We start from the raw sequence: 25,729 nt of genomic DNA, 5'->3' as shown, positions 1-25,729 counted from the left end.
CAGAGCACCCTGCTCTGCAACTTTCCAGTGCTCTCGCTTTCTGCTCTCCTCCGGTTCCCAATGGTCCATCTGGGCTTCGCTGCTGCTCTCTTCCTCTAAGCTGCTTTCTTTTATACGCCTGTATCCCATCAATGATGTCCAGGTGTGCTGTTTTGCCTGATTCCAATTAGACCAATTACTGGGACATGTCTGACCTACAGCTCTGTAGTGTTCAGACTACCTCTTCTTCGTCCCAGTACTATAGTGGCGAGTCCAATAGGAAGTGTGCATTACTCTTAGTTGCATATTCCTCGTCTCAGTACTTGATGTGAGATTACAGGGAAATGCTGGAAAGGACTGACAATATCCCATAAAGACTGAGGCAGGGTCTGAAAGGTCAGTGTTAGTGAAGGGGAATACCATGTCTCGCCTTCAGGTACCCCCCTCTCCAAACCACAAGGACCCTCCAGCCAGGTGATCCTCCCTCGCTAGTCCACCCCTAGGGTCGGGTTCCAAAAGCGATGGCCCTTCCCAGGCCACCTGAACAGAAGATCCCTGGGGAGAAGATGAGAGTACCTACAGGTTCCTCACACAGCCAGCTGCAATCAGTGAGCCATTGCGACGACTAACCAGAGGGAGACCAGAGGTGGCTCTTAAACACATTGCAGAGGAATAGGGAGGGAATTTAATTATTGTGGGATCAAATGGGCACGGTCAGGTGGAAAAATATTTATCAAGTCCCACAAGAGTGTGGAGCAAATTCCCATGGAAGCTACACATAGCTGCAATGTATAATCCTGGACGCCCGATAAGATTCGATACAGGGCTCCTGGAGGTGTTGAAGAGCTTGGACCTGGGCAAATTACACAGCAAAGGTTGTCTGACGATAGGAGACCTCTTTGCCGGAGGGCAGTTATTGACTTTTGAGAAATGGAGACAGACCTTAAATATGCAGCAGGGCCCTTTCCTAGTATATACTTGGGAGGTGAAAAGACTGGCCGACATATGGGGGATAACACAGAGGAGCCGGAAACAAGTCCACTACTGCACCTGGTGCCAACACTAGTGCCGACACTGGATGGGGAGTGGGGAGGAGTGAATTAGCATTTCGAGGATGTACACAGGCATTCAGGAACAGAGACAGAGGAATGAATTGGGGATTAAAGCCAAGTGGGAAAGGGATGTAGTATATATGAGCTAAGAAAATAAATGGACCCGAATACGGGAACAGGTAACAAAAGTATCACAAAATGCAAGGTTTCATTTCATTAAATGTAATTATTTACACAGGGTATACATGACCAGTAAAAGGCTACACACAATGAATCCGTAGGGATCTCATTGTTGTCCCAGGTGTGGGGGAGACTGAGTGGGTTTCTGGCACATGTTATGGGAATGCCCGAAGATGGTAGTTTATTGGGATGCGTCAAATAAATTCTTTGGTACATGGGTCATATGAGCGCAAGTCTGAGGTATGCATTTGGGGATTGCTACCGGGAAAGAAAAAAGATGAGACAAGGAGGAGAATTGTACAATTCCTGTGCATTCTAGCAAAAAGGAGAATTGCAATATCTTGGAAATGCCCCAGGGGACCATCACTACTGTCCTGGGTGAGAGATGTCCAGCGTTGGGGCATGGCAGAAGCAGAAATTCTGAGGAAGCAGAGGGAACCAGATGAGGAAAAGGACGATAGGTTGAATTGGGGGCAAATGTTGAACAAGTTCATGACCTCGGCGTACTTAAGACCACCATGAATGTTGCAGAGTAGATATAACAGCACCAAAGGTGTCAAATATATGGACAAATGGGTAGGAATTGATAAGAAAGGAGAGGCGTATCCAAATCCCCAGTTGGGACGTGAAGAGATGAATGTATGCATACTTCTGTACTTTCAGTTGTGCTATTTATGCTTTGGTGTAGTTAACAGTTGTACCGTACTATGCGAAAATGGGAAATATAATACTACAAAATAAATGTTGAATCTAATCATATCTTGTCTTCCGTTTATCTTGAGTGTTAAACTTGAAAAATCACCCATCAATTCTCCCTTCAAACTAATTTATTATGCCCAAGACTGATCTTAGAATCCCTCAGAGGGTCACAATATGCCAACAATCGTACAAGCACATGTGCTCTAGGACCACCACCGTCATTAACGTGTGTAGTACAAAAGCTTATAACATCATATGTGTCCTTGATAGCCCACCACACAAGGTCCTGTGCCATTTTGTATGAGGCCTATCTGCCATGCTACTCTGATTGGGACCACTGCACCAGTAGGCAAACACAGTGCCTGAAAAGCAAAGATGAAGGAAGCCATCAGGACCAGGAGGAAGGAAGACAGAAGTAGGCATTTGGGTCTGCATTTGAAATTGCTGAACAATCTGAAAGATCAGAATCACTGTCCTGACTGGGGCTACAGAGAAGGCCTTTTCAGACTATGTGTCCAGAATTGTCCCAATGAATCAAGAATGAGAGAATTGTTGCACAGATTTTTTTTTTGATTTTTTTAAGTTGACGGAAATACCAAAACTGTGCAGCAAATGGCACGTACCCAACTGGTGCTTCGAGGACTACTTATGGGAGCAAGCCCCAATCACTGAAGGTAGGGAAAAGCATAAACACCCCCTCCTTTCCCACCGACCCCAACACAGATCAACAGCCTTGCCTGCTATCTCTTGATGAAAACCCTGGTGACTGGGGACAGGTTGAACGTTATGACTGCAAACTGGTATGTGTACCCCCACTACAAACCGTAGGGACTTTTGTTGCTTCTTATAAGCAAGTGGAAAATAGAGGGATTCCAGCAAGTACTGAAGTTGCAGAGACTGCAGCAGCGGAATTCTTTATTGGGCAGCCGCTAACCCAGAATGTGAGGTCATGCTGTTTTTCTTAGTGACACAGGGTTTTATCCCCAGACATTTTACATCTTTGATGACAGTTTAATGGAAAGGCACAATCACAGAACCATAGAGGAACGTCTGCATAAGGTTTAGCTCAACCACTGGTCTCTCCCAAAGGTCAATTACCAAACTAGCAAGGTCCTCAACCTGGATGTAAAACATCAGCACATTCTTCCAACCTGCCATGTTCCAATGAATCTGTCCAGTGATGGCCTCCACGAAGAAGAGATCACTTATAACCACTTGACATCACGAGATACATGGTATCTATGTGGTCCTGCACCAATGTAGGCACTCAATACAGAAGTTGTGGTGCCAAGGCATATCTGTGTGGCACTGTGAGGATGTGAAACGATCTGGATCAAAGCAAACGGGGAGTATGGTTGCTAGGTTCCCTATGGCCCTAGGAGGCGCAGCAAACTTGGGTCCCACCAATGGCAACAAGGCTGAAGTTCCCAGGCCTTAGTGAAAACGTCAAGCATGTTTAGCCTTCAGTTAGTCCACTGATCCAGGGTTAGTGAATACCTTAGCAAACCACTTCCTGAAGTCCTCTGGGTGAAATCGACTGGCAGGAGCTGCATTCATTATTGTGATCCAGTCCAAAGCACTGGACGCAGAGCCAGTATGCATCCAAGACTGGCTTCTCACAGTCATTACATGCCTTGAAGGGATACATGATGCCATAACCAAACAGTAAGCCTTGGAATTACCGAAGCAGCTTTGGTTTGCATGGAAAATGAAACTGAAGCCTCATATATGTACACCACCAGATCACCATATCAGACTTCATGGGCATTAGTAGTACTATGCTGAGCTGGCAGAACCAAAGTGCGCACGATGGTGGCAAAAAGTGTTTAGGAAACCAGACTTCTGCCAGGGAGGATAACTGCGAGATCTGAGAGAAAAACTAATCTTTAAACATGTTAGTGAATGCATAATATGAAATACAAATAGAGATTTATTGTTTTTAAATAACTACCAGAAACAATGATCGTCATGCTTGGAGAACACAGAGTATAGATTAATAGGTGGATATTCTAGGGTCCTACTGGTTGAAAGCAACAATATACAGCAAATATGTAATTCCAGTAAAATATTTAAATGAAGGTATATCTTTCCAAAAATTAAGCCATTTAAACCACTGCTGTTTGTTCAATAAACATAGCTCAACACCCACACTTTGATAAAACCTGGTTCAAAGAAAGGTATCCCCAAAAAGCATATGCCAAATACTGAAATTTGCCAGCTTCATTTTTACGACTATGATGAAGGAAATTGATAATTACCTGTGTTATATGCTGTAGGCATGGCCGAGAATGGCAGCCCGTGATGAGTCAGCAAACTTGGGGTGGCCACTGAAACGACTGGGGTAGTTAAAGAGTGAGTAGCTTGTGAAACGCCTCCTAACCGTTGTGTGCCCTGAAAAAAAAGTGAGAGTGGGAACTAAAATAAAAAGAAGCACCATGCTACTTGAAACAGAAAACACTTAGTTTGCAAATCATGGTTGAATTCTGCATGTCAACTTCGGATTTAATGTGGCAAAGGTGAGAAGTCTTATGAGGTAACAGTGTATTTTCCCCATCAACACATTTTAAAAAAATGATTTTGTAATCTTTTTTCAATATTGAGTTATTTCAATTATAAAATCTATGCAAGTACTTAAGAAGTTGGATTATGCTATACAAGTCAAATAAAAGATGATTTAAAGTACTTTAAACAAAAAAAATGATTGTTTTTGAAATGAAGTAAGACCTATATCATTTAACAGTGCTAAATAAGAATGAAGTCAACTAAGAACAGATTTCTTTGAGGGTTATTGAACGTTCACTCAACCCTGGCATGCTGTAGTAAGCAATCAGCCAAAGGGAACTGCAACATCTACGGAAAGTTCAGAATTCTGTTGCAAGATTGCATGATGGTCCCAGTCTCCGAGAACACACTTTCACCAACAAAATCCTTGAATGCACATATCACAATGGAGCATCCATGCTCAAACAAAAGAGTAACAACTGTTCCTCCCACCACAATTTATGTTCTAATGAACAGATTAAGTTACTTTGGCAATACAGATAATCTTGGGGGCAATTGGAGATTGGTGTAGAAGAGAATAGTGCATCTTGTGAACCTTGAGTGTGATCTCTTGAAGTTCTGTCCATCAGCAGTTGCTCTTTGTTTAGAAAAAAACAAACATCAGTTCTGGCCATACAGCCAGATTACTCTGATCAGTTCACTTCAGTTAAAACTAGGTGAACATTTAGCAACCTGATAGCCTAAACATGTACAGGCAACCTGTGACTTAATTCTTGACACATTATCTGACAAAATTCTACCTTTATCTGGATACAGCGCAATGAATTTGTAGAGTTAGAGATGACCCAATAGCTGTCACAGATGGCACAATAATTACTCCCAGTCTCAAAGGCAGTTCAAGGGTTTTTATTGAAGTTCTTGTGGGCCCTAGAGCCACCTCCCCCTCGCAGTCTTGTGTCACTCCTCCATCCTAACCAAGGAGTCCATGACCCCAGGCTAGTAGACCAAACAAAAAAGGGGACCTGGCTATATCTCTAATCACAGATGTTTATATATAGCTATGCATAGGCTGATATCTAGTGGAAGCTGCAGAGTATTACAGTTGTTGTTTTCGAAACTCAAAAAGGGACATTGATATTATATCAAAAATTGATCAGAGCAGCATTTGAGATATTCCACAAACACTCAGCAATTCATTGCCGAACCTTCACTCATTTTAAAAACACGAACTTTATTGTAAACGATATGCATTAATACACTAGCAGCAATTCCCCAAAAGAGCATACCAGACTCCGGGTATTCTGATAGCCAAGTTTCAATCCCCATTGGCCTACTTAACAATGTGTATACATATCATCGATTCATAGAAAACAGTCGGCACGCAGTATTTCGGCCTCATAAGCATTTAAGTGCTCTCACTGTTGAGGCCTTCATCACGACAGAAAAATGATTGCACATGTCCCATAACTGGATTTCTGTGTTACAGCAAATCACTGAAAAGGTCACTAAACATTTATGGTACGTTAGAATTACTACACTGAATTAATGTAATCTACATTGTTTTAGATATACCTCCTTTGTGTACGAGATATTTAGTGACTTGTTCTGTTTTTTGCCATAGACAAACTTGAACACAGGAATCCATTTATGGGGAAGTTGCAATGATTTTTCTGTCCTGATGAAGGCTGTTAACAGCAAGAGCACTTAAATGCTTACGAGACCGAAACACTGCATGTCAATTTTTTTCTATGAAGCAATGTAATGTATACACATTGTTAAATAGGACAATGGGGAGTGAAACTTGACAATCAAAATACCCAGAGTCTGGAAGGGTAATAGAAAATGTGAAACTTTTTTTCCACTCAAAAGCATTCAATATTGTCTGCGCTGTGCTCTAGTCCTGTGTCAATCAACATTAGGTTAGGTTCACAAATTGTGTTTAGTCATTGATGCACTTTAGATTTATTGATGCACTTTATAGCCAGTAGTCACTTTGTTATTTGTGGTTTGTCTTTTTAATACTGAAACAAGATTGAATTGTTTAATTATGTACAATATGTGTTTTCTTTTGGGGAAATGCTGCTAGATTTTTTAATGAAAATGGTTTACATTAAATTTTGGGTTTTTAAAATGAGTGAAGGTATGGCAAGTTATTACTAGGTGTTTGGGGTCCATCTAAATTACCGCCCAGGCTAGTAGATACAAAGGATTGACCCCTACTGTCCATTTCTCTCTTTCGGCTAGTGGTGAGGACCTAAAGGAAGAACACCATCTCTCGCTAAACTCCCTTAGGAACTTCCTAACGTTACCTACACTTTTCCACTGGGTTGTGTTCTACCAGGATTTGGGAATTGTACTTTACAAATACCCTGTTGGATTTAGACCTACATAAAACACGCTCAGTCTTGTTCCTACATCGCCTAACTCCTCGCACCAATCTCCTATTCCTTCGATGTTCTCGCTCCTTCTAGGTCTTGCTTTCACCCTTTGATGTTACCCCTCTTTCCACTACTACTGCCTCCTCCACATTAGTCACACACTCTGTCATTCAGTACTATGTTCCTCACAGTCACTCCTTACACTAGTCTTTAAAGCACACAAACATTCACACTTCCACAGCAGTACCACCTTCACTCTCGAGCCAACTGCTCAGTTGGCTCCAGTAATTGACTCCATTGCTCCTTCCTCCGTCTTGCTTGTCTGTTGGTCGCCCTCTACCTCTGACCTCAACCCAAAAACCCATACTTCATGCTTCCCACTTAAATACCTCTTCTCTGAAGGCCATGGATCTCCCTGCTCGGCCAATCGGTGTTGGGGGCGGTGATGAGAGTGTGTCGAAAAGTAATGAGTAGCATGTTAAGCTACGTCCATTTTTTGGACACTGGTCTGCCACAGAATGGAGATTGTGGCGCAGGAAGTTAAGTGTTCATATTCTGGGTCTCCCCAAGTTGAGTTCTCTAGGGAAGGGTGGGTATTGGTCCAACTTGTGTTCTTCGTGGTCTAGGGGGGCTTATGGGTTGTTGCACAGGGTTACTGGAGGCGCTCAGCAGCTCTGCAAGGTCCAACTGTCTGCCCTGTATGAAGGCGGCTTCTTTATGCAGATTTCTCCCTCCTCGTCACGGGACACAGCATATGGTGAGTTTCTATGGATAACACAGCTTTCCTTTATCTTGGTCGATTTCTCTCCATCTCTGACCAATTACTGTTATGGTCTGACCATAGCACTTCTCTGCTCACACATGTTGGGTTCTGTATCCAGCCTTAATTAAGGTCTAGGAGCTAGTATATAAAGTTCAACAAATTGAATATCCACATAGATGCAAACGTGTCATTGTGTCCATATTTTAGGATCTCTTATGCTTTTAATGTTGTATAGATGGGTCCTAATGTTTAAAAATGCAAAGTTAAATACACATACGTGTGTTTGCTCGGCATCAGTTGGCCTGGGGAGACAAAAGTAGCTCCTTGTAGCAGTTGATGTCAAGCTAACCAGGCTCTTCTAGGCTACACGCAGAAGCCAAATTGCTCCCCTCAATTTCAAACCCTGCCTAGCTAAGAATCGACTAAACAAATAGAATGTGTACATAATACAGCAGCTGGAGTGCTCTATGGACTGAAGAATCCAGATCACATCTCACTGGTGATAAAATCTCCTTAATGAATTGAGAGAACATTTGAACACTCATTGCACAACCCATACTCTTCACGTAAACACGTTTAGTTGGGTAATTGGGTCACTTGATCTGCCTATTGTCCCAGAAGAAGTCTATAATCAGCAAACTAAGTTTAGTTAGGTTTGCTTACAGTGGTATGCCAGTACGGACCATCTGAAAATACGTCATACAAGGACTGCCACAAGAGGAGGTGACAAAAGAACCATTTATGTGGGCAGATAAGCTCTGTTTTTACATTAGAGAAACTGAGAAATTGCGTGCTTCAAAATGGACATTACACTATATGGATAGCCATGTCTATGTATGGACAGTAATTTGTTTCAGTGGACAATAACCCAGCATAGCTGGTGCTATCCTTAGTTCAGAACTCAAACCCCTCGGTGCCACCAAGACTCCTCTGACCCCCACATTTGCCTTGTGTTTGCTGGTTCATCATCTCAAATAGAGCCTTTAAGTTGAAACACATTCTCACTACCGCTTATTCCCTTATAATTAACAGTGAGTTATTTGGAAGACTTCCAGGCACTTCGAAGAGGAGGAGGAGGATGATGCCCTTTCCTTTGGGCCAATACTGTCCTGGAGGCACACATGGCATGTGTGGATGTTTTATTTAATTCATTTATTTTATAATAAAACATTGTGGGACTGTTACCCATGTTCTAACTTGTATCATTTTAATTCTAGTCTCACAGTTATTAATTTATTTATTGGGTATTTATAACGTGATTATACACAAGGTGTTTCAAGGTGCAACCTTTTTTTTCACAAGATTTTCAGTCATACTTTGTTCAAGTCAAAACATTTACAGTTTTTGCACCATGTACCAGGGACTTGGTACATTCTTCCGGAACCCCCCCCCCCCAGCACCTGTTCTTGGTATATTCCCTAACCCTTGAAAAGCTGAGCCATGCCCTGGTTTTACATGCCTATCTTGCTCCTCCCATTAAAATCCATTGCTGCATCATCCTGTGCTTGCTAGCCCCTCTTCCAAGGAGCCTGTTCCTGCATTCAGTTGTGCTCCGAGGTACGTCTAGTAGCTGGGTGCCTCCCCTATCCCTGTCCTACCCTGCAAACAGGTATTCAGTTGAGGTAGCTGTGCACCCAGCTGAGCAACAGCCAACTACTGACTATAAAATGTCTGCTTCACTTACAAAGGCCAAGAACCAGAAAGGAGCAAGGGAGAAGATCCGCAAAACTGCTGTCTGTCCTGTGAACTGCAGCCCTCCCGCCACATTAAGTAGAAGCAGAAGGAAGATTGACAAAGCGGCCAATCGCTGCAACGTTCACCCGTCAGTATTCGAAGGTCAGAGGAGAAAGTAAGGGTCTCCCGATTGATGGGGGCTTGGAAAGTTCCTTACCCGCTCTGCAGGATGGGCCTGCAGTACATCCCCCTAAATTAACCCATAGAAGAACTTGCTTATAGTATCTTAGTCCATGATACAGCCACTATTCTGTTCTTAAGTACTGTTTACCCAACCCCCATTGGACTTGAAAAGACAATGTAAACAAGTGAAACTATTGCAAACAAGTGACATGTGCAGAGTATCAATATTAAAGTTGTAGGTTATTTTTAAGCGGTTATTGGGGTGGGCTCACTCATTCCATGATAGTTTTCAAAAGTGTGCATAGAGTTCATCGAATCCCCAGCATAGCTACTCTATTGTACAAGTATTTCGAAGCTGCATTTTCAAACCTATGTCACAGATGGCTCAAAGAACACCAACTCCTAGAGAAGTCCATGGGTTTTTATTGATTTTGTAGGCCGGGACCTACGGCCATCCCTCACTCTCATCTTGTGGCATCACTCCCTCCCTCAGTTCAGCATATACTACTGGTTTCACCCGACTGCCTAAGTTCTGACTTTGTGGGCGGGGGAGGGGGGAGGAGTAAAGACCAATGCCTTATCTATCGAGGATCCCTCAGGGCCTTCCTAGACTGACCATTCTCTATAGTTTAATTAAATTATTATACAGTGTGCCTTCCTGGCACTGACAGACCCAAACTTCCTCCTAGCATGCCCACATGTTCCGGTCTCTGAATGCTATTCTCAGTACTTTACTCTCCTGCATCCAACTCCACCTACCTTCTCACTAAATCTTCCTCTTTTGTCCCTGTGGGATGCATTTAAAGGCCCCAAACAGAAGTCCCTTTCACACGAATAGCAAGATTTTAAACACAAACAAAAATGACTTGGCTTTTTTTTTTTAAAGTTAAGTTAAAGAGCCATGTGGAAAGGGGTCTACCTATCATTACCAAGGGACAAGCAGCATTTCCAAAAGAAGGAGGTATCAAAGTTCCCTGTCACAGGGAAAACAGGATTTTTAAACATTGAAAACAGAAACGGCCTGCACATGTATGTGCAAATAAAAATGGCTTTAAAAAATGCGAAAGTGGAAAAAATATCACTGCTCACAGAAAAACGTCAGGAAAACAAAACATGTGTGGGTTGACAAAAGCAATATATGACAATGCATTACTTACCGTAAAAGCATTTCTGATGATTGTATCTGCTTAGATTCACATGCTGTGCATAGGTCCGACATCCAGTGGTCACTGCGGAGTATTGCATTTTGTTTTTCGTAGTCGAAAAGGGACGTCGACAAGGCGTGCCTGAAACACTATCCCTATAGTGACGTGCGTTGTACCCACAATCCCTCACGCGTCAAGGTCCCTCTGTTTGTATTTTTCTGCCCTGAGGGAGCCTTCTAGACGTGAGTGAGTACAGAAAAGAGAGATATAAAAGGAAGTCTATGTTCCTTCCATCCGAGCGGGGAGGAAGGGTGGGCGCATGTGAATCCAAGCAGATACAATCATCAGAAATGCTTTTACGGTAAGTAATGCATTGTCTTCTGATGTTTGTTAATCTGCTTAGAATCACATGCTGTGCATAGACTAGCGAGCAGTACCCAGAGTTGGCGGTGGGTTATGAGAAGGAACAGTAGAGAAAAGATGTCTTAATACTGCCTGTCCCACCTGGGAGTCAGATCTAGAGTGTGCATCTAGACAGTAATGTTTTGTAAAGGTGTGCACAGAACTCCAGGTAGCCGCTTTGCAGATGGACTCAAGGGGAACATTTGCAATGAATGCTATGGACGCCCCCGTGCCTCGAGTAGAATGTGCTCTTGGCCTAAAGGGCAGTTCTCTCTTAGCAAGAGTATAGCAGAGGGTGATGCATTGAACAATCCATCTAGAAATAGTGGACTTTGAAACTGCATCCCCTTCTCTTCCTGCTGCCACCGAGACGAAGAACTGATTAGTCTTCCTCAGTGGTCTGGTTCTTTCCATGTAGAACATGACCACTCTGCGGACATCTAGTGTGTGCAGAGTCCTTTCTCCCAAGTTGGAAGGATTTTGAAAGAACGCTGGTAGTTCTATAGACTGGTTTACATGGAATTTTGAGATGAATTTCGGAGCAAACCTTGGGTGAGTGCGTAGAACCACCTTATCTCTGTGAACTGTAACAAAGGGGTCTAGAACAGAAAGAGCCTGTAGTTCACTTACTCTCCTAATGGAGGTGATAGCTATTAGAAAAGCAGCCTTAAGAGTGAGGTCTTTAAGAGATGCTTTGTGCATGGGTTCAAATGGTGAGCCCATGAGTCTGGTAAGTACCACGTTAAGGTCCCATCCGGGAGCTGGGTCAGCTATCGGGGGGTGTATTCTCTTTACTCCCTCCATGAAGGCCTTTATAACAGGGATCTTCCACCACGACACTTTGAGTTGGGAAGTGGTGTATGCAGAAAGTGCCGCTAGGTGGACTTTAATGGAATTGAACACTAGACCTGAATCCAATAAATGGGTCAGGTATAGAACAAGATGTGTGGGAGAGCAGTCAATCGGGTTGATGCTCTTTCCTCTGCACCAGATGACAAATCTCTTCCATTTGCTAGAATAGCAGTGGCGAGTGTTAGGTTTTCTGGCTTCCCTAAGGATGTCCATGCATCTCTGCGGGAGCTGTAGATGTCCAAATTCTATGATCTCAGGAGCCAGGCTGCTAAATTCATGTTCTGGGGGCATGGATGCAGAGTCCTGCCCTTGTCTTGTGACAGCATGTTGTACGGGCAGGGGAGTTTCACTGGGGGAGATAGAGACATCTCCATCAAGTGAGCGAACCATGGCTGTCGGGCCCACATTGGGGCCACCAGTATCATGGTCACTTGTTCCTGGTGCATCTTGTGCACCACCTTGTTGAGAAGGGGAGTCGGCGGAAAAGCGTAAACAAATTTCCCTGACCATTGAATCGACAGACCGTTCCCCTTGGATTGGTTCTGGGGGTACCTGGAGGCGTAACTTTGGCATTGTGAGTTCTCCAGGGTTGCGAACAGGTCTATTTCTGGGAATCCCCATTGCGTGAAGACGTCGAAGACGATGTCTTCGTGCAGTCGCCATTCGTACTCTTCGGGCAGGGGGAAATCTTTGCTGAGTTTGTCTGCCAGCAGATTGAGTTCCCCTGGTACATGTTGTGACAGTAGGAACATATTTTGTTTGAGAGCCCACTTCCATATATTTTGGGCCAGTTTGGACAGTCCTGGAGAGTGGGTTCCCCCCTGCTTGTTGATGTAATACATGGCTGTGGTGCTGTCTGTAAGGACCATCACTGTCCTGCCTTGTAGGTGTTCCTGGAAGGCTTTTAGCGCCTTGAACACCGCTAGTAGCTCCAGAAGATTGATGTGTTTGGATGCTACGTTCGGAGTCCACACTCCGTGAGCAGTCTGATGGGATAGGTGAGCCCCCCATCCTGTGAGGGATGCGTCTGTGGTTAGAGTGGCTTCCGCCGCGGGTGTGGCAAAGGGTTTCCCTTTTCCCAGGTTTTCCTTTGTCCACCACCGTAGCGAGAGAACTAAGGCCTGCGAGACCACCACTAGATCGTCCCATAGTCCGCTGGCCTGACACCACTGGCTGTTGAGCCACTCTTGCATTGGGCGCATGCGCAGGCGCGCGTGAGGTACCAAATAAATACACGACGCCATCATGCCTAGCAAGCGCATTGCTTTGCGTACCGTCACCTCTCGACTGGTCACATATTGAGGGATCTGAAACAGCATGTTTTGGACCCTCTCTTTGGAGGGGAAGACGAGGCCGTCCTTTGTTTGAATTAGAGCCCCTAGGAATTGTTTGATTTGGCTGGGGTCTAGGCTGGACTTCTTTTCGTTGATGGAGAAGCCCAACTGGAACAAAAGGTCTACAGTCTTTTGGGTATTGGAGAAGCATGTTTCGTAAGAATCCCCTGTTATGAGCCAGTCGTCGAGGTAAGGGTAAACTGGGATGGACAACCTGCGCAGGTGGGCCGCTGCCACTGCCAGCACCTTCGTGAATACCCTTGGTGCTGATGCTATGCCGAAGGGTAGCGCTCTGAACTGGTAGTGTTTGCCCTCTATCATGAACCGGAGGTATTTTCTGTGCGCTGGCAACATTAAAATATGAAAGTATGCATCTTTCATGTCCAATGTTGTCATGTAATCTCCCTGTGATAGCAGTGGGATCACTTCTTGTAAGGTCACCATACGAAACTTTTGGGGTTTGATAAACTTGTTCGCTGGGCGCAGATCTAATACAGGGCGCATGGTTAGATCCTTTTTGGGTACAAGGAAGTACACTGAATAAATACCTTCCGTTACCTGAGATAGAGGTACGACCTCTATGGCTCCTTTTTCCAGCAGTTGTACTTCTTGGAGAAGGATGGCAAGATGTTCCGGTGTCATGCGACGTCCCCTCGGGGGTTTGTATGTTGGGGAACTGTTGAATTCGATGCAGTATCCGTGGGCTACGGTGGAAAGTACCCAGCGGTCTGACGTTATACCCTCCCATGCTGGAAGAAAGGATGTTATCCGGCCCCCGACCGGTGTTGCATGGGAGGGGACGCGAATCTTCGCGTCACTTGGTGTTGTTGGGGGCTTGGGAGCCTCTGGGGGTGGACCCCCGGCCTCTTCCTTTGCCCCGGCGCTGGCCTCTTTGGCTGTACTGGCCACTATTGGTCTGGAAATTGGTGGCAGGGTACTGTTGCTGCTGGTTTTGTTGTTGGCGTTGGCCACGAAAAAAGCGTTTGTTGCCATAGCCGCGCCTGGTAGAGGGCTTAGAGATTTGGTCAAGAGTTTTGATAGTATCAAACTCTTTTTTAGCCATCTCCAGAGCCTCATCCACCGCTTTCCCGAAGAGGTTAGAGTCTTCAACAGGTTTATTTATTAAAGACGCCTGTGTCTCCGGTTTCAACCCTGAGTTGCGCAGCCATACGTGGCGTTTTAGGATTATTCCCTGAACCAGGGAACGTCCCGCTGTTTCTGCAGCATCCAGAGAGTTCTTTACAATACTCTGGTTGACCTGGGTTCCTTCGCCAATAGTTGTAAGCAGGCGTGTACGTAATGGTTCCGGCGCTTCTTCGGCGTCTTTGCGCAGTTTGGCCCACTGCGCGTCCGCATAGCTAGCGAGCAAAGAATTGTTGTTCGCAATTCTTGCCGAAAAGGCAGCCGAGGATGTAACTCTTTTTGCAAGGGCATATAACCGCTTGCCCTCCTTGTGAGGTGGTGCCTCACTGGTGGAAAGTGGTCCCCCTGCCCTCTTTCTTGTGTTGGTTACTACCAGGGAATCCGGAATGGAATGTCCCCTGATGTACAGCGGGTCTGAGGGTGAAGGAGTGAAAAGTTTTTCAATTCTAGGATTGACCCCTCTGATTAGTGCGGGTGTGGACAGCGAAGGGATGATTCTTCTCTTCACCGAAGCGAGGAGGGGAATTGTCTGACTGACCGGGGGTTTCTCCTTAATTACTCTTTCCACAAAGTCTAATTCAGGAGAGAGCTCCCAGTGTCCAGTTCGAAATGTGCTGCTGCTCTGCGCAACAGGGCATTAAATGTGGGCTGATCGTTAATGGGAGACGTGTTTCTAATAGGTGAATTTTCAGGAGGATTTAGGTTCAGGACATCAGTGTCGGAATATATTGATGGGGATTGCCAGGGGTGAGAAGGTCCTTCTTCTGGATTTTCTCCGAAGCCTTCTCCTACCAAGTCTGGGCTGTCTTCCAGACCTTCCTCCTGGTTCCGTCCCTCTTCCTCGTCCATAAAATCATCCTCTTCCTCAAAATAATGTTCTTCCCCAGTGAGGTCATACACACTATGGAAGTCAGAGGCTGTGACCTGGTGGGGATTGACTAGTCTCGGAATTTTGGCCCTGGGGTCCTCCTGAGGCCCTTCTCTTATTCTCTTGGGAGTGGGAGGGTTCTGGGTATTCATAAACCTCTCCATTCTTTCCATGCAGAGATGGAGCCTTTCCATAGTTTCATGGGGTACCCCTGAGCGGTCTAGCGGGGGAAAAATAGTGTCTTGTAGCTGAAAACGGCTCGACCTCTCCCACAACGTCGAGGAAAGTGTCCCGTCGCCCTCCGAAAAGCCTTCAGGTGTGTTGGGAATCCCCTCGACTGAAGGAGATAGTCCCTGCCTTTCTTCGGGCTTTTTCGGCGTGTCTTTCGACCTCTGCGTAGCGCTCGACGTGTCTTTCGGCGTACGCTTGTGGGCGTCGGCTACCACGATCCTCGCCAAGCTCTCAGCGACTCGTTTGTCAGCGGAGGGCTGTGGTTTCGACGTTATGGGTGTCGATCACTCTACGGCGGCATGCGCTTTCTGCTGATGCGCGCCGGCCGATGATTTGGGGGCGGCGCCCTTATTTGCCGAAAGCCCAGTCGCTGGTCGCGGCTGCGAGAGGGGCTTCGAACCCGAACGGTCCGAGGAGGCCGCCGGTGGAACCTGCGCCTCCTTGGGCGCTGATGCTCTCTTCGCCTTCGACAAAGAAGAGCCATGGGTTGTGTGCTTATGTGTGGTCTTGTGTGCGTCAATGTCGCCGGGGTGTTCATCCCCATAAGCAGGGCGTGAGCCGAGCCCGTCGGGGCCGGGGACAGACGACGAAGCGCGTGTGCGCTCTTTAGGGGGGTTTTCGACTTCCGTAGCGGAGGTCGTGGTATCACGTTCCTCGTCACTGTCGGTGGTAGCAACGGTGGGTGAAGCGTCGGCCTTCGACATAGCGTAGGCCGCCCACCTCTTGACCCTACGGTCTTTTAGAGTCTTAGGCTTAAGAAGCCGACAAGCCGTGCAACCTTCCTCTTTGTGATCGAGGGGCAAGCAGCGGTTACACCGTGAATGCTTGTCCTTCCAAGTAAACTTGCCCTTGCAAAGCGGGCAAAACCTAAAGGGTGTCCTCTCCATAGCCGAGGCAATAAATCGTGATAACCACCCCAAGGGAAAGGAAGGGGAAAAGGAAAGGCATTCTCAGAAAAGAACCAGAGATGTCCCACGACCCCCACTCTCCCTACTGTATATGGCCTGCGAGGCCAGGCCACGTGTTCGGCAAGGCCGAAGGATCTCCTCCGCTCGTCCCCTCCGTCGAAGATCTTGCTCGGCGGAGACAGCTTCACAACAGCGTCGAGGGGGGGGATCGATATGTTCTATATTAATATAGGAAAACGAACAAAGGTCGAGGAGATGAAATCTGCAATGTCTCTCGAGGAGCTCCGCGTAAAGGCGACCAGTAGCTGGGCGGAAAAAAACAATCTGAGGGACCTCGGCGCGTGAGGGATTGTGGGTACAACGCACGTCACTATAGGGATAGTGTTTCAGACACGCCTTGTCGACGTCCCTTTTCGACTACGAAAAACAAAATGCAATACTCCGCAGTGACCACTGGATGTCGGACCTATGCACAGCATGTGATTCTAAGCAGATTAACAAACATCAGAAATTATGTTTCACCTAAAAAACTCCAGTGACATTTGAAGAGCCACTTTTTCTTCATGTATAGTATCAGTCCAAGGCTGACCCTGTTTCTGGCTTTGGGCAAAACTTCACAAAGGAAAACTCCCACTTCCAGCCTGGATGTCACATCTCCCATCTAATAACCACCCGCAATCAAAATGTCCTGCAGAAGGCATCGAAAGCCCAGTGTTCTCGAGACCTGCTGGCTCTGAAAGCATGGACATCAAGGAATTTCACCCTTGGCTGGAGCACGCATAATATGTGTGAAAATGGGGGCACCCACTTCAAAGAGCAAACTACCAACTTCAGAGAGACTCTTAAAAAATAAAACTCTGGTCACAGGCTGACCCAGTGAAAACAAATGACCGAAAGGCAGAAACTGTAATTTGTCCCACATGAACATTCACAATTAATTTGAAATTACTATCATCATGTAGGCCTTTTTCATAGCAATCATAATGTGGATTGATGTTATTTTTGTACCATTTGTTATGTAATTTCCAGGCGATTTTGGGCATATAAAATGCATCTAGCTGTGACTTTGGGAACTGTAATGGCCAGTTAGACTAGGTTTCTGGCTGATATGAACTTGTTCCAAATGTGAGAGTTGGTGAGCGGGTGGAAAATGAAATCAGGGAATGCTTAATAACTTACATATTCACAAGTGTTGTGCTTTTTATGGAAACAGCAGAATTGTGCCACAGGGCCATGCTACATCATACGGATTTGGTTGTAAGCTTATCTAATTCCCCATGATCAGCTAAAACAGAAAATGGTATCCCTACAAAATATCCCCACCAAAAATATTGCCGTACATATGGCCGTTTGTCTCACCATAGGCGATATTTTTGGGGGGAATAATTTGTGTGAGCGGTGCTTGCGGCGGTGTCCCCGCACATTTTAAAATAATGCAGGGGCTACGTGGTTGACCCCACAGGGTCCATGCGTCAATATTGCCACAAAGATATGGCGATATTTTTGTATCGCAATAGTTTTGCGGGGATATGAACACATGGAACCACAGAAAATAAGTTTGGTATGACAGTTGCAAGTAAAATTATGAATTTGTGATACATAACTATTATTTGCCAAAAAGGTGAAATGAGGACAAAGGATGATGACAAATGGGAATAGACACATGTTGCTCCAGTCCCCTAAACCAATCCTGACTTGGGGAGGAGAGAGAAGGGTAACTGTCCAATCCTAGTGGCAGGAATTATTGCAGGGTACCTCCCCAAGATTGTAAAATTGGTGATGTAATTGCTGCTATATAAAGGTGGACTGCACTAGGACAGGACACAAAAACCGGGGAGACAGAAAAGGAGAAAGACAGGACGACAGAGAGAAGAAACAGACCATCAGGAAGGCTGTTGAAACTTACCATCTTACAGCTGTAAGGAGACACCAGAGGAGATTGCTGAGAATGCATCTGGGTGGACTTGTGAATTTCTAGCAAGGCTTCAAAGCAGACAGGGTCCTGTGGTGGAGAGCGGGAGGCCATCTTTGAGAGTGGAGTGACCAGACCCCTGCCCTATCGTTCCAGAGTTTCCTGAGATGCCGCTGGCTTTCCTGGACCTTAAACAGAGTCTGCTTGCCTTGAATCCTTTCCCTTTATAGTGTGGGGCAGGCAGGAGGGGCAACACTGTCTAGATCCTTAACCTATGTAACCAAACATATTAATTTAATTAATTCCCCATTTGGCAGATCACTACAGGGTGAATTTTGTTAAAATTCAAAATCAAAGCTCACTTCCCAGTGTGCGCTGAAAACTATAGCCTATAATGTTATGGGGTAATCCTTGTTGTCCAGCTGACCCAGCCTTTTTTAAGGAAGAGAGGTGTCTTTGTTCTTAAATCGGTCCAACGTTTTTATCCAGCTTCCCCAAAACAGGCCTTTCACCAAGGGAGGAGGGTTGGTGGGGGTTTGAAATCCAAAACTCCCTAAAGCATTCCAATTTTTCTGTCTGACTTCCTAACATAGACCAAAGCAAGGGGGCGGGGGATCTGAAAAACAAAGCGATACATCACCCTGTGTTGGTTTTAAACCAAAAGTTTGGGCGAAATTATATTATTGATCAGTGTAATTATTTTGTGAAGTGAAATTGGCAGAACGTGTGCAACTGTTATTGTGTTCTTTTTAACTTACTTTGCTGATTTATTTATGCTGGGAGACGTTGATTGTGTTGTGCCACGGATAAAGCGTTTTTTTTACATTTTCATGCTAATTTCTATTACTTTTAATTTAAATAAATACCCATATATTTCCCATACACCGGCCTGGTTCATGGCTCATTGTTAGCTCAGGGGAGAGGGATCCAAGGAGCATGGTATGAGTCTGAGATTGAGCTAAAAAAAGTATCTGTTAAACAGTTTGTTTAATAACCACTTCAGTGGGGAGAGTAGGGACTTCCCGTGTTGAGGGTGGCTTCTCAATAAACTGTTACATCCCTCCGATGCCACTCACTCCAACTACTTGCCTCTACCATTCAATGTTATAGCTCTCTCCTCCACACTACTACACACCCCACCTTCCACTCAGTCACACTCCTTTCACACTCATTCAGTACACTCCCTCTAACACTCTCACTATCCCACTTTGCATGCACACTTATCACGCACCACCACTTGGCTCTGACAAACCAATACCTCATCTTTTCTTTAATTTGCCTCCACACTCCAGTCCACCGTCCTTCATCCTGCTGGTCTCTTGGTCTGCCACCTCCGCGGACCTCATCCGAACAATTCGCAAGTACATGTTTCTTGGTGCCTTCATTCTCCCATTGAATGACTGGCCCTGAGCAATCTGGTCCCATCTTCCCCACCCAGGAGGTTTTACAAACACTGGAAGATGCATATAGCGGGGTAATGTAGCCCTGTGTACCAAGAGGCGTGGCTTTGCTAGACTATGCACCTGCCCTAACTTTGAGTCACATGTTTCTGTATGCCTAATGTAGCCCCCGTACCATGAGGCGTGCTTTTGCTAGACTATGCATGTACCCTAACTTTAATCCACATGATTCTGTATGCCTAATGTAGCCCCCGTATTATGAGGCATGGCTTTGCTAGACTCTCCCCTCAAGAACCGGCTGCATGATGTAATGTCTGCATAGGCTTGCACTTTATTGTCTCTTAGCACTTACAGTAACTAGCTCCACGATGCCTGAGGTTTTGGTGTGCTGCTATAAATGCAAATTAAATGAATAAATCTGTGATTCTTTTCTATGCCCACGGCTGCCGTGAGGCAGCAATGGCAGCCTACATTGCAAAATGTCAAAGATAATGCTAGGGGGAGCTTAACATAACTTACCCAAGGTATGTGCCACCACAGTATAAAACCCTGGTGGTCTAGGTTTGCTGTAGTGGGTCTTGACGTTGTGTGCAGTAGCACCCAGCCCCCAGGGAAGGCACGTAAGACTTGTGGTTCTTTTCTCGCTAGCTCTTTCTCTCTGTGTGGACTTTACAGCTCAGCTTGCTGCATGCAGATCATGTGAGGCACCAATGGGTTTTAGTGCTGCAAGTGGTCTCTCTGGTCTATTACTGTCTCACTTATGGTTATAAGAAAGAACGAGAAGTGTCCAGTTCTTTCTTACAGAGGTATGGGGTGATGAAAGCTGGTACTGCACATACACAAACAGGCAATTGGCGAGGAAACAGGAATATGGCCCTCTGAACTGTCACAGTCCCACTCTGGAGTAACACAGTCTCTGGCTTCTACCCTGGTGGGCCTCTCACCCCAAGCTGAGAGAGTGTTCCTATCCCATTGTGACAAGATCAGGTTACTGACCGTCTCGCACATGTAAGGCAACTTATAGTTTACAGTGACACCTAGTGACGGTTTTGATCAAATACAGGGTGCCGTTTCAAGAATTAACTTGTGTGTTCAGTTAAAGAGTACAGTATTTCATTGAAACAGTTTCAGTTGCCTTCGTATACAAAATATCTCTTGAGCTTTTTCAACGGTCTGCATTTTTTCCACCATTGTAACAATCAACCTGATCAACGTTTTGCTCATTAAACTGTAAATACTACTTTCTTGTAATCTTGCTGATGTAGAACAAGCTCATATTATTCTCCCTGACTGTAAATTATTTGCCTTTACTTCTGTCATGTATGGCAGGCAAGTTACCTCAGGACCTGGAACACTGTCTTCACACAGAACCGGTTATGCGCATAGAACTGCTAAGCCTTTCTAGTCTAAATGGAGGTTGTTTGATATCTTGCCTGGAAAAGAACGTTTGCATTATTCACATCGTCAAATTCACGTGATTAGGGATTGTCAAGGGTGCTACTGCATTACATTCATAAGCAGTGTGGGGACGTCGCTCGCTGCTTCTGATTGAACCAACATGGTGTCTGTTAGCTGAAACTTTGATCTGCGTCCTCGCATCTCTTCAGCAACTTCTTTGGCTTTCCTCCTGCATTTATTTCCACATGCGAACTCCTGGAGCTGCATTCATGAAGTTATGGCAGCTTTACTTGTTCACGTGCATCTTTCTACACGCTAATTTCGCCAGCCGTCTACTAGAAGACCAACGGACAGCTTTTCCTTCACACGCAAGTTCTGGCAGTCCTGTCTGCGTTTCTGTCGCGTCTAAAAACACACGTGAGTTCCTGAAATCTTCAAGCATGGCTGTCCTGGCTGCGTGTACTTTGATTGCATGTAAAAACACACGTGGGCTCTTGAACTCTTAACGTGCGGCCTTCCTGGCTGCGTGGGAATTGGTCGCATGTAAAACCGCACATGGTTTTCTGAACTCTTAAATGTGAGGTTTCCCGGCTACGTGTAGATTGTTCGCGTGTAAGCCCCACGCGGTTTCTACCGTACTGTTTCTTGGCTGGGAGTACCATTGCACGTGTAATTCCACACGCAACTTGTGCTACGCTTTTGATTTTATCCCTGGCACCTGTGATGAGCTAACAGATGGATTTCAACTCATCATTTCTGTTCTACGTGGGAAATGAAGTATTACCGACAACCGTTTATTTGAAGGTGATTGTGCACTGTACTTTGGACGCTATCCTGTGGTGCACCAACCAAGTATCTAGCATGAGCCTCGTGCCGTTCGGGATAAGTTTCCCTTACTAACCTTCCCTCCTTTGTCGTTATTTCCTTATTTGGATTTCTTCAGAGACTTGTTGGCGGAGACTCCAGTTCAGAATCTACAGGTTAGTGTGGTACTAGGTGCTATTGCTGTACTATTAGTTAGAGTTAATGTTGGGACACTTCCTCGTGATACTTTATTGTATCCTAGGCTGACTTCCAATGATGTTCCCACGCCCTTTCCAGTGATCCCTCTCTCTGCCCGTTTTATTAGTCAGAGAGTTCTATCATTTGGAAGGTCTATTTTGACTTCACTACTGTCAAGCCGTTTGCTTCATCAAGGATCCGGAAGAGCCCTACCAATTGTATCCTTTATGGTTATACCTGTATCCTTTTTCATAAGATACTGGGGTGATTTATGACAACTTTGCATATTATTCTACTTGTTGGGTATCATTTGTATTTACCTTGCCAATTGTTCTGCCGTGCTTTATATTAGTTGCATTAACCTTGCACTGTATTTTACCAATTCTTTTTTAGCAAGACTTCTAACCGACATCCCTGGTGTGAATAAGTCTTAAACTTTGTTATGATTAACTTTTTCAAATGCTTCTTTTGCTTGACTACTGGCTGTGTTATGATGTAGATGTACTGATCCATGTTTTGTTTTACAATTGCTCAACTTTATACTGTATTTAAATATGGACAGAACCTTGAATAAAGGTGTTATATAAATGTTGCAATAAATAAAAAGTAATCATTTCCTTTGGTCTGCAGTCATTCTGTTGTGCTGATTAAGTAACCTCACTTCATTGTGAATTTGTTTCATTTTCAACGGTTATTTTGCATTGTTTAATTGCATATTATTACTGGTTCTGTACCAAGCAACCCAGTCCACTTCTTCCTCTCCTTTCAGCATTCACATTGGCATGGTTTGCACAGTATCTCTCTCATTGGGAATGTTCACTGAACCTCAGGAACGTTTATCGGTATACAGTGAATGTAACAAAAAAGAACGAATGACAATTATAACAAATTTACAATAACAAAATATCAATTTTTAGAGCAAAATAATGTGGGTGGGGTAAAGAGCTAAATCTTGTTGGGAGCGGTTTGGTTTTTAGCAAGGGGAAACTGGGGATTTCGAGGCACTCCCCCCACCCCAAATATTGTTTTGCGTTATATAATGCAATCCAATCTGCACGCTTTAGATCAACCTCTGTGTCATGTAAATACCAGAAATCTTGTGTACCCCCCAAGTTTTTGCTGACGTTACCGGAGGAGCACAGCCTTCTGCTGCACTCCCCTGGGCTTTTTGCTCAGTTTATATGGGGAAACTGGCATGCCCTTAAAGACAGTGAGTACTGGGAGACTTTGTTTCCATTAGTCCTTGTCAGTGTTGCAACATTTCTGCAACATGTAACCAGTGTAAATGTACCTTACAGTACAGTGCACTTGGGTCGCCCTGCCATTTCCAAAGGCCCTAGATACTCGCAAAGGATTTTTTTAGGAGAAGGGCACATGTGCCTTGGACAGGGCTGGTGGCAGCTTATCATTTAGCATATTTTTAACCCTTTCTTGCCAGGTAAACCGCGATTACTGCGTTTGACTCAGTTAGGTGGCCTGGCTCCAAAGTGGCCACGCCACAAGGTTCTTTGTCCTGTTATTTGACCATCTTGCCCCTTTCACCTTCCCCAGGTCGACCTGACTCGGGTCAGTCCTTATTTGGGCATGCATTTTCCCACGAAGCGCCAAGCTTTCGCGGGTTTATGCATGCCTTGTGTGTGCGCCCCCAGGATGTAGGCTGGAACATCTGTTTCCAATACACATCCTGAGTGCCAGAGTGTGGAGTGCTGTGAATGCCTGGGACCACCGTGGTCCATGAATGGTCCACGTATGGTATGCCTATATGTGAGCAGATCTCCCATTGGTTCCTCTTTGTTTTGACACAAAGCAGATTCTGGATAAGAGAAGGCCCCAAACACCCATACCATGTCGATCTCTGGAGTTCTCACTGAACGAAGGATAGGATCCAAGTATCCTGAAACTAAGAAGCCGAGTCGAGGAACCGCTGGTGAGCCGCTGGAAGGCTTGGCACCCTGAGCCCGCTGTCGTCCCGCTGGACCCCCTCTGCATCTGGTCATCCTAGAAGGTCTGCGAAGACGCTTCGACCCATTAGAATAGTGGGACCAACTACTCTCGGCACCTTCATCTTAACCTGCAAGTATGCCTTTTCGGAGGTGTCCCTGGGCCAACGAGTGGACTGACCAGCTTGCGCATATGTTTTGCCCTGATACCGCCGCCGTTTCGAGGAGGCCCTTGTGACTTGACACATCGCAAGCTCTGTGGTCACGGCACTCAGACACCGAATTTCGTACACTTGGCATTTACAGGTCTGGAGTAAAGTGAGTGCACCCGAACCGGAGTTTACGCGGTTGCCGTGTCGCCCAACCGTGGTGACGAACTCTTCAAGTTAATTTTAGCTATGGTCCTCTATGCCCTGAAGCCTGCTCCAGTGGAACCAGCCTGATCCATCCACCAGGAGCGGAGAAAAAGCCACTGTCCAGTAGGGGAATCAACGCTGTATCTTCGCTGCTGAAAGCCGTAGAGCTGCGAGATTGCCACATTTGAACTTGCAACCGAAGTGGACTCGACTTCCAAAGTTTGGTCTGGAGTGCGCCAGGGGTGGGTGAGTAATTGTAACCCTAACCGGTGGCCCCTAGTGCATCCATCTATTTTTACGCATGAGTGGCCCCTGAGAGCCCCTCTCCTTTCCACTGCTAGTGCGATCTAGCGAACTATTCCCAACTCTTGAAATCGACTCTGTCCTCAAGTGGAGGCCCTCCTCGAATAGTGGGAACCTAGTCTGCATCACCTCACCTACCTTCCTGAGCTGCTACAGCCCCTACAAAAGACCCTGCAACACAAGCAAATGAAAGCAGCAAAAAAAATGTGGCATCCCCCCGGCCAGCTGATCAGAACCCTATTGTTATTAAATACGCTGTGCTCCTGAGAGCAGAGAGTATTTAATTTCAATACGGCGCCTATCATGCCTTCTCCCACCACGCCAGCGCGGATCGTGAGCGACTCTGTTTGGAACTTGAAGGAGATTAGACATCCTGCCTGAGAATTGAGACCATTGAGTCTAGAGAGCCCACTGGAGAGATCTCTTTCTCAGGTGCGCCTTTGGCACCAGAAAAATGCAGGATGCCATGAGGCCGAGCAACCTCAAAGTCAAAGGCCAGGAGAAGCTGGGCACTTTGAAATTTGGTGACAATATGCAGATGTCTTCAGCCCTCACTTCGGTGGCGAGGCTTTTCCCAGGGATGCATTCTGGACTGCTCCAATGAATTGGAGCTTTTGAGATGGTATCATGTGGGACTTCTTGAAGTTGAGGGAGAAGCCCAGTCTGTGAAGGGAGTGACAGGTGGAGCTGAGATGTTCCATGGACCGGTTCGGGGGAACTGGCCCTGATCAGCCAATCATCCAGGTAGGGGTAGACATGAATCTCCCCCTGTCCCAAGACTCACTGCCACCATCGCCATCAACTTGGTGAAAACCCTCGGGCAGAGGACATCCCAAATGGCAGAACTCTAAATTGAAAATGAGAACCGTCAACAGCAATCCTCATGTACTGTCTGTTCTTGTGATGGATTGGCATATGAAAGTAACCATCCTGAAGGTCCAATGATACCATCCACTCCTGAAGCTGGAGGGCCTGAAGGAGTTGAAAAAGGCTCACCATTTTTAACATGTACTTCCTGAGGAATTTAAGTCTCTTAAATACATAATGGGTCTCAATCCTCCGTCCTTTTCTGGAATTAGAAAGTATGGTTCTATAGCACCTTCTCTAGCAGGGTCAAGATTTCCT

General features: G+C 45.6%; 1 protein-coding gene across 10 annotated transcripts in view; it reads right to left on the bottom strand.

Annotated features, from left to right (window-relative positions):
• The window catches only part of MEF2D (myocyte enhancer factor 2D), a 1,898,135-nt gene that overhangs the window by 100,484 nt on the left and 1,771,922 nt on the right, over positions 1–25,729 (bottom strand). For all 10 annotated transcript variants that reach the window (XM_069607157.1, XM_069607149.1, XM_069607151.1 and 7 more), the window contains one exon: positions 4,169–4,301. In XM_069607157.1, coding sequence (XP_069463258.1) covers positions 4,169–4,301 — 133 coding nt within the window. The remainder of the gene's footprint in view (positions 1–4,168; positions 4,302–25,729) is intronic.

This window comes from Ambystoma mexicanum, chromosome 1p, assembly GCF_040938575.1.
Source record: "Ambystoma mexicanum isolate Mex_15411 chromosome 1p, UKY_AmexF1_1, whole genome shotgun sequence".
NCBI classification, from domain to species: Eukaryota; Metazoa; Chordata; class Amphibia; order Caudata; family Ambystomatidae; genus Ambystoma; species Ambystoma mexicanum.
Note: the sequence above shows the minus strand (reverse complement) of the source record. Positions and strands in the feature narration are given on the sequence as shown.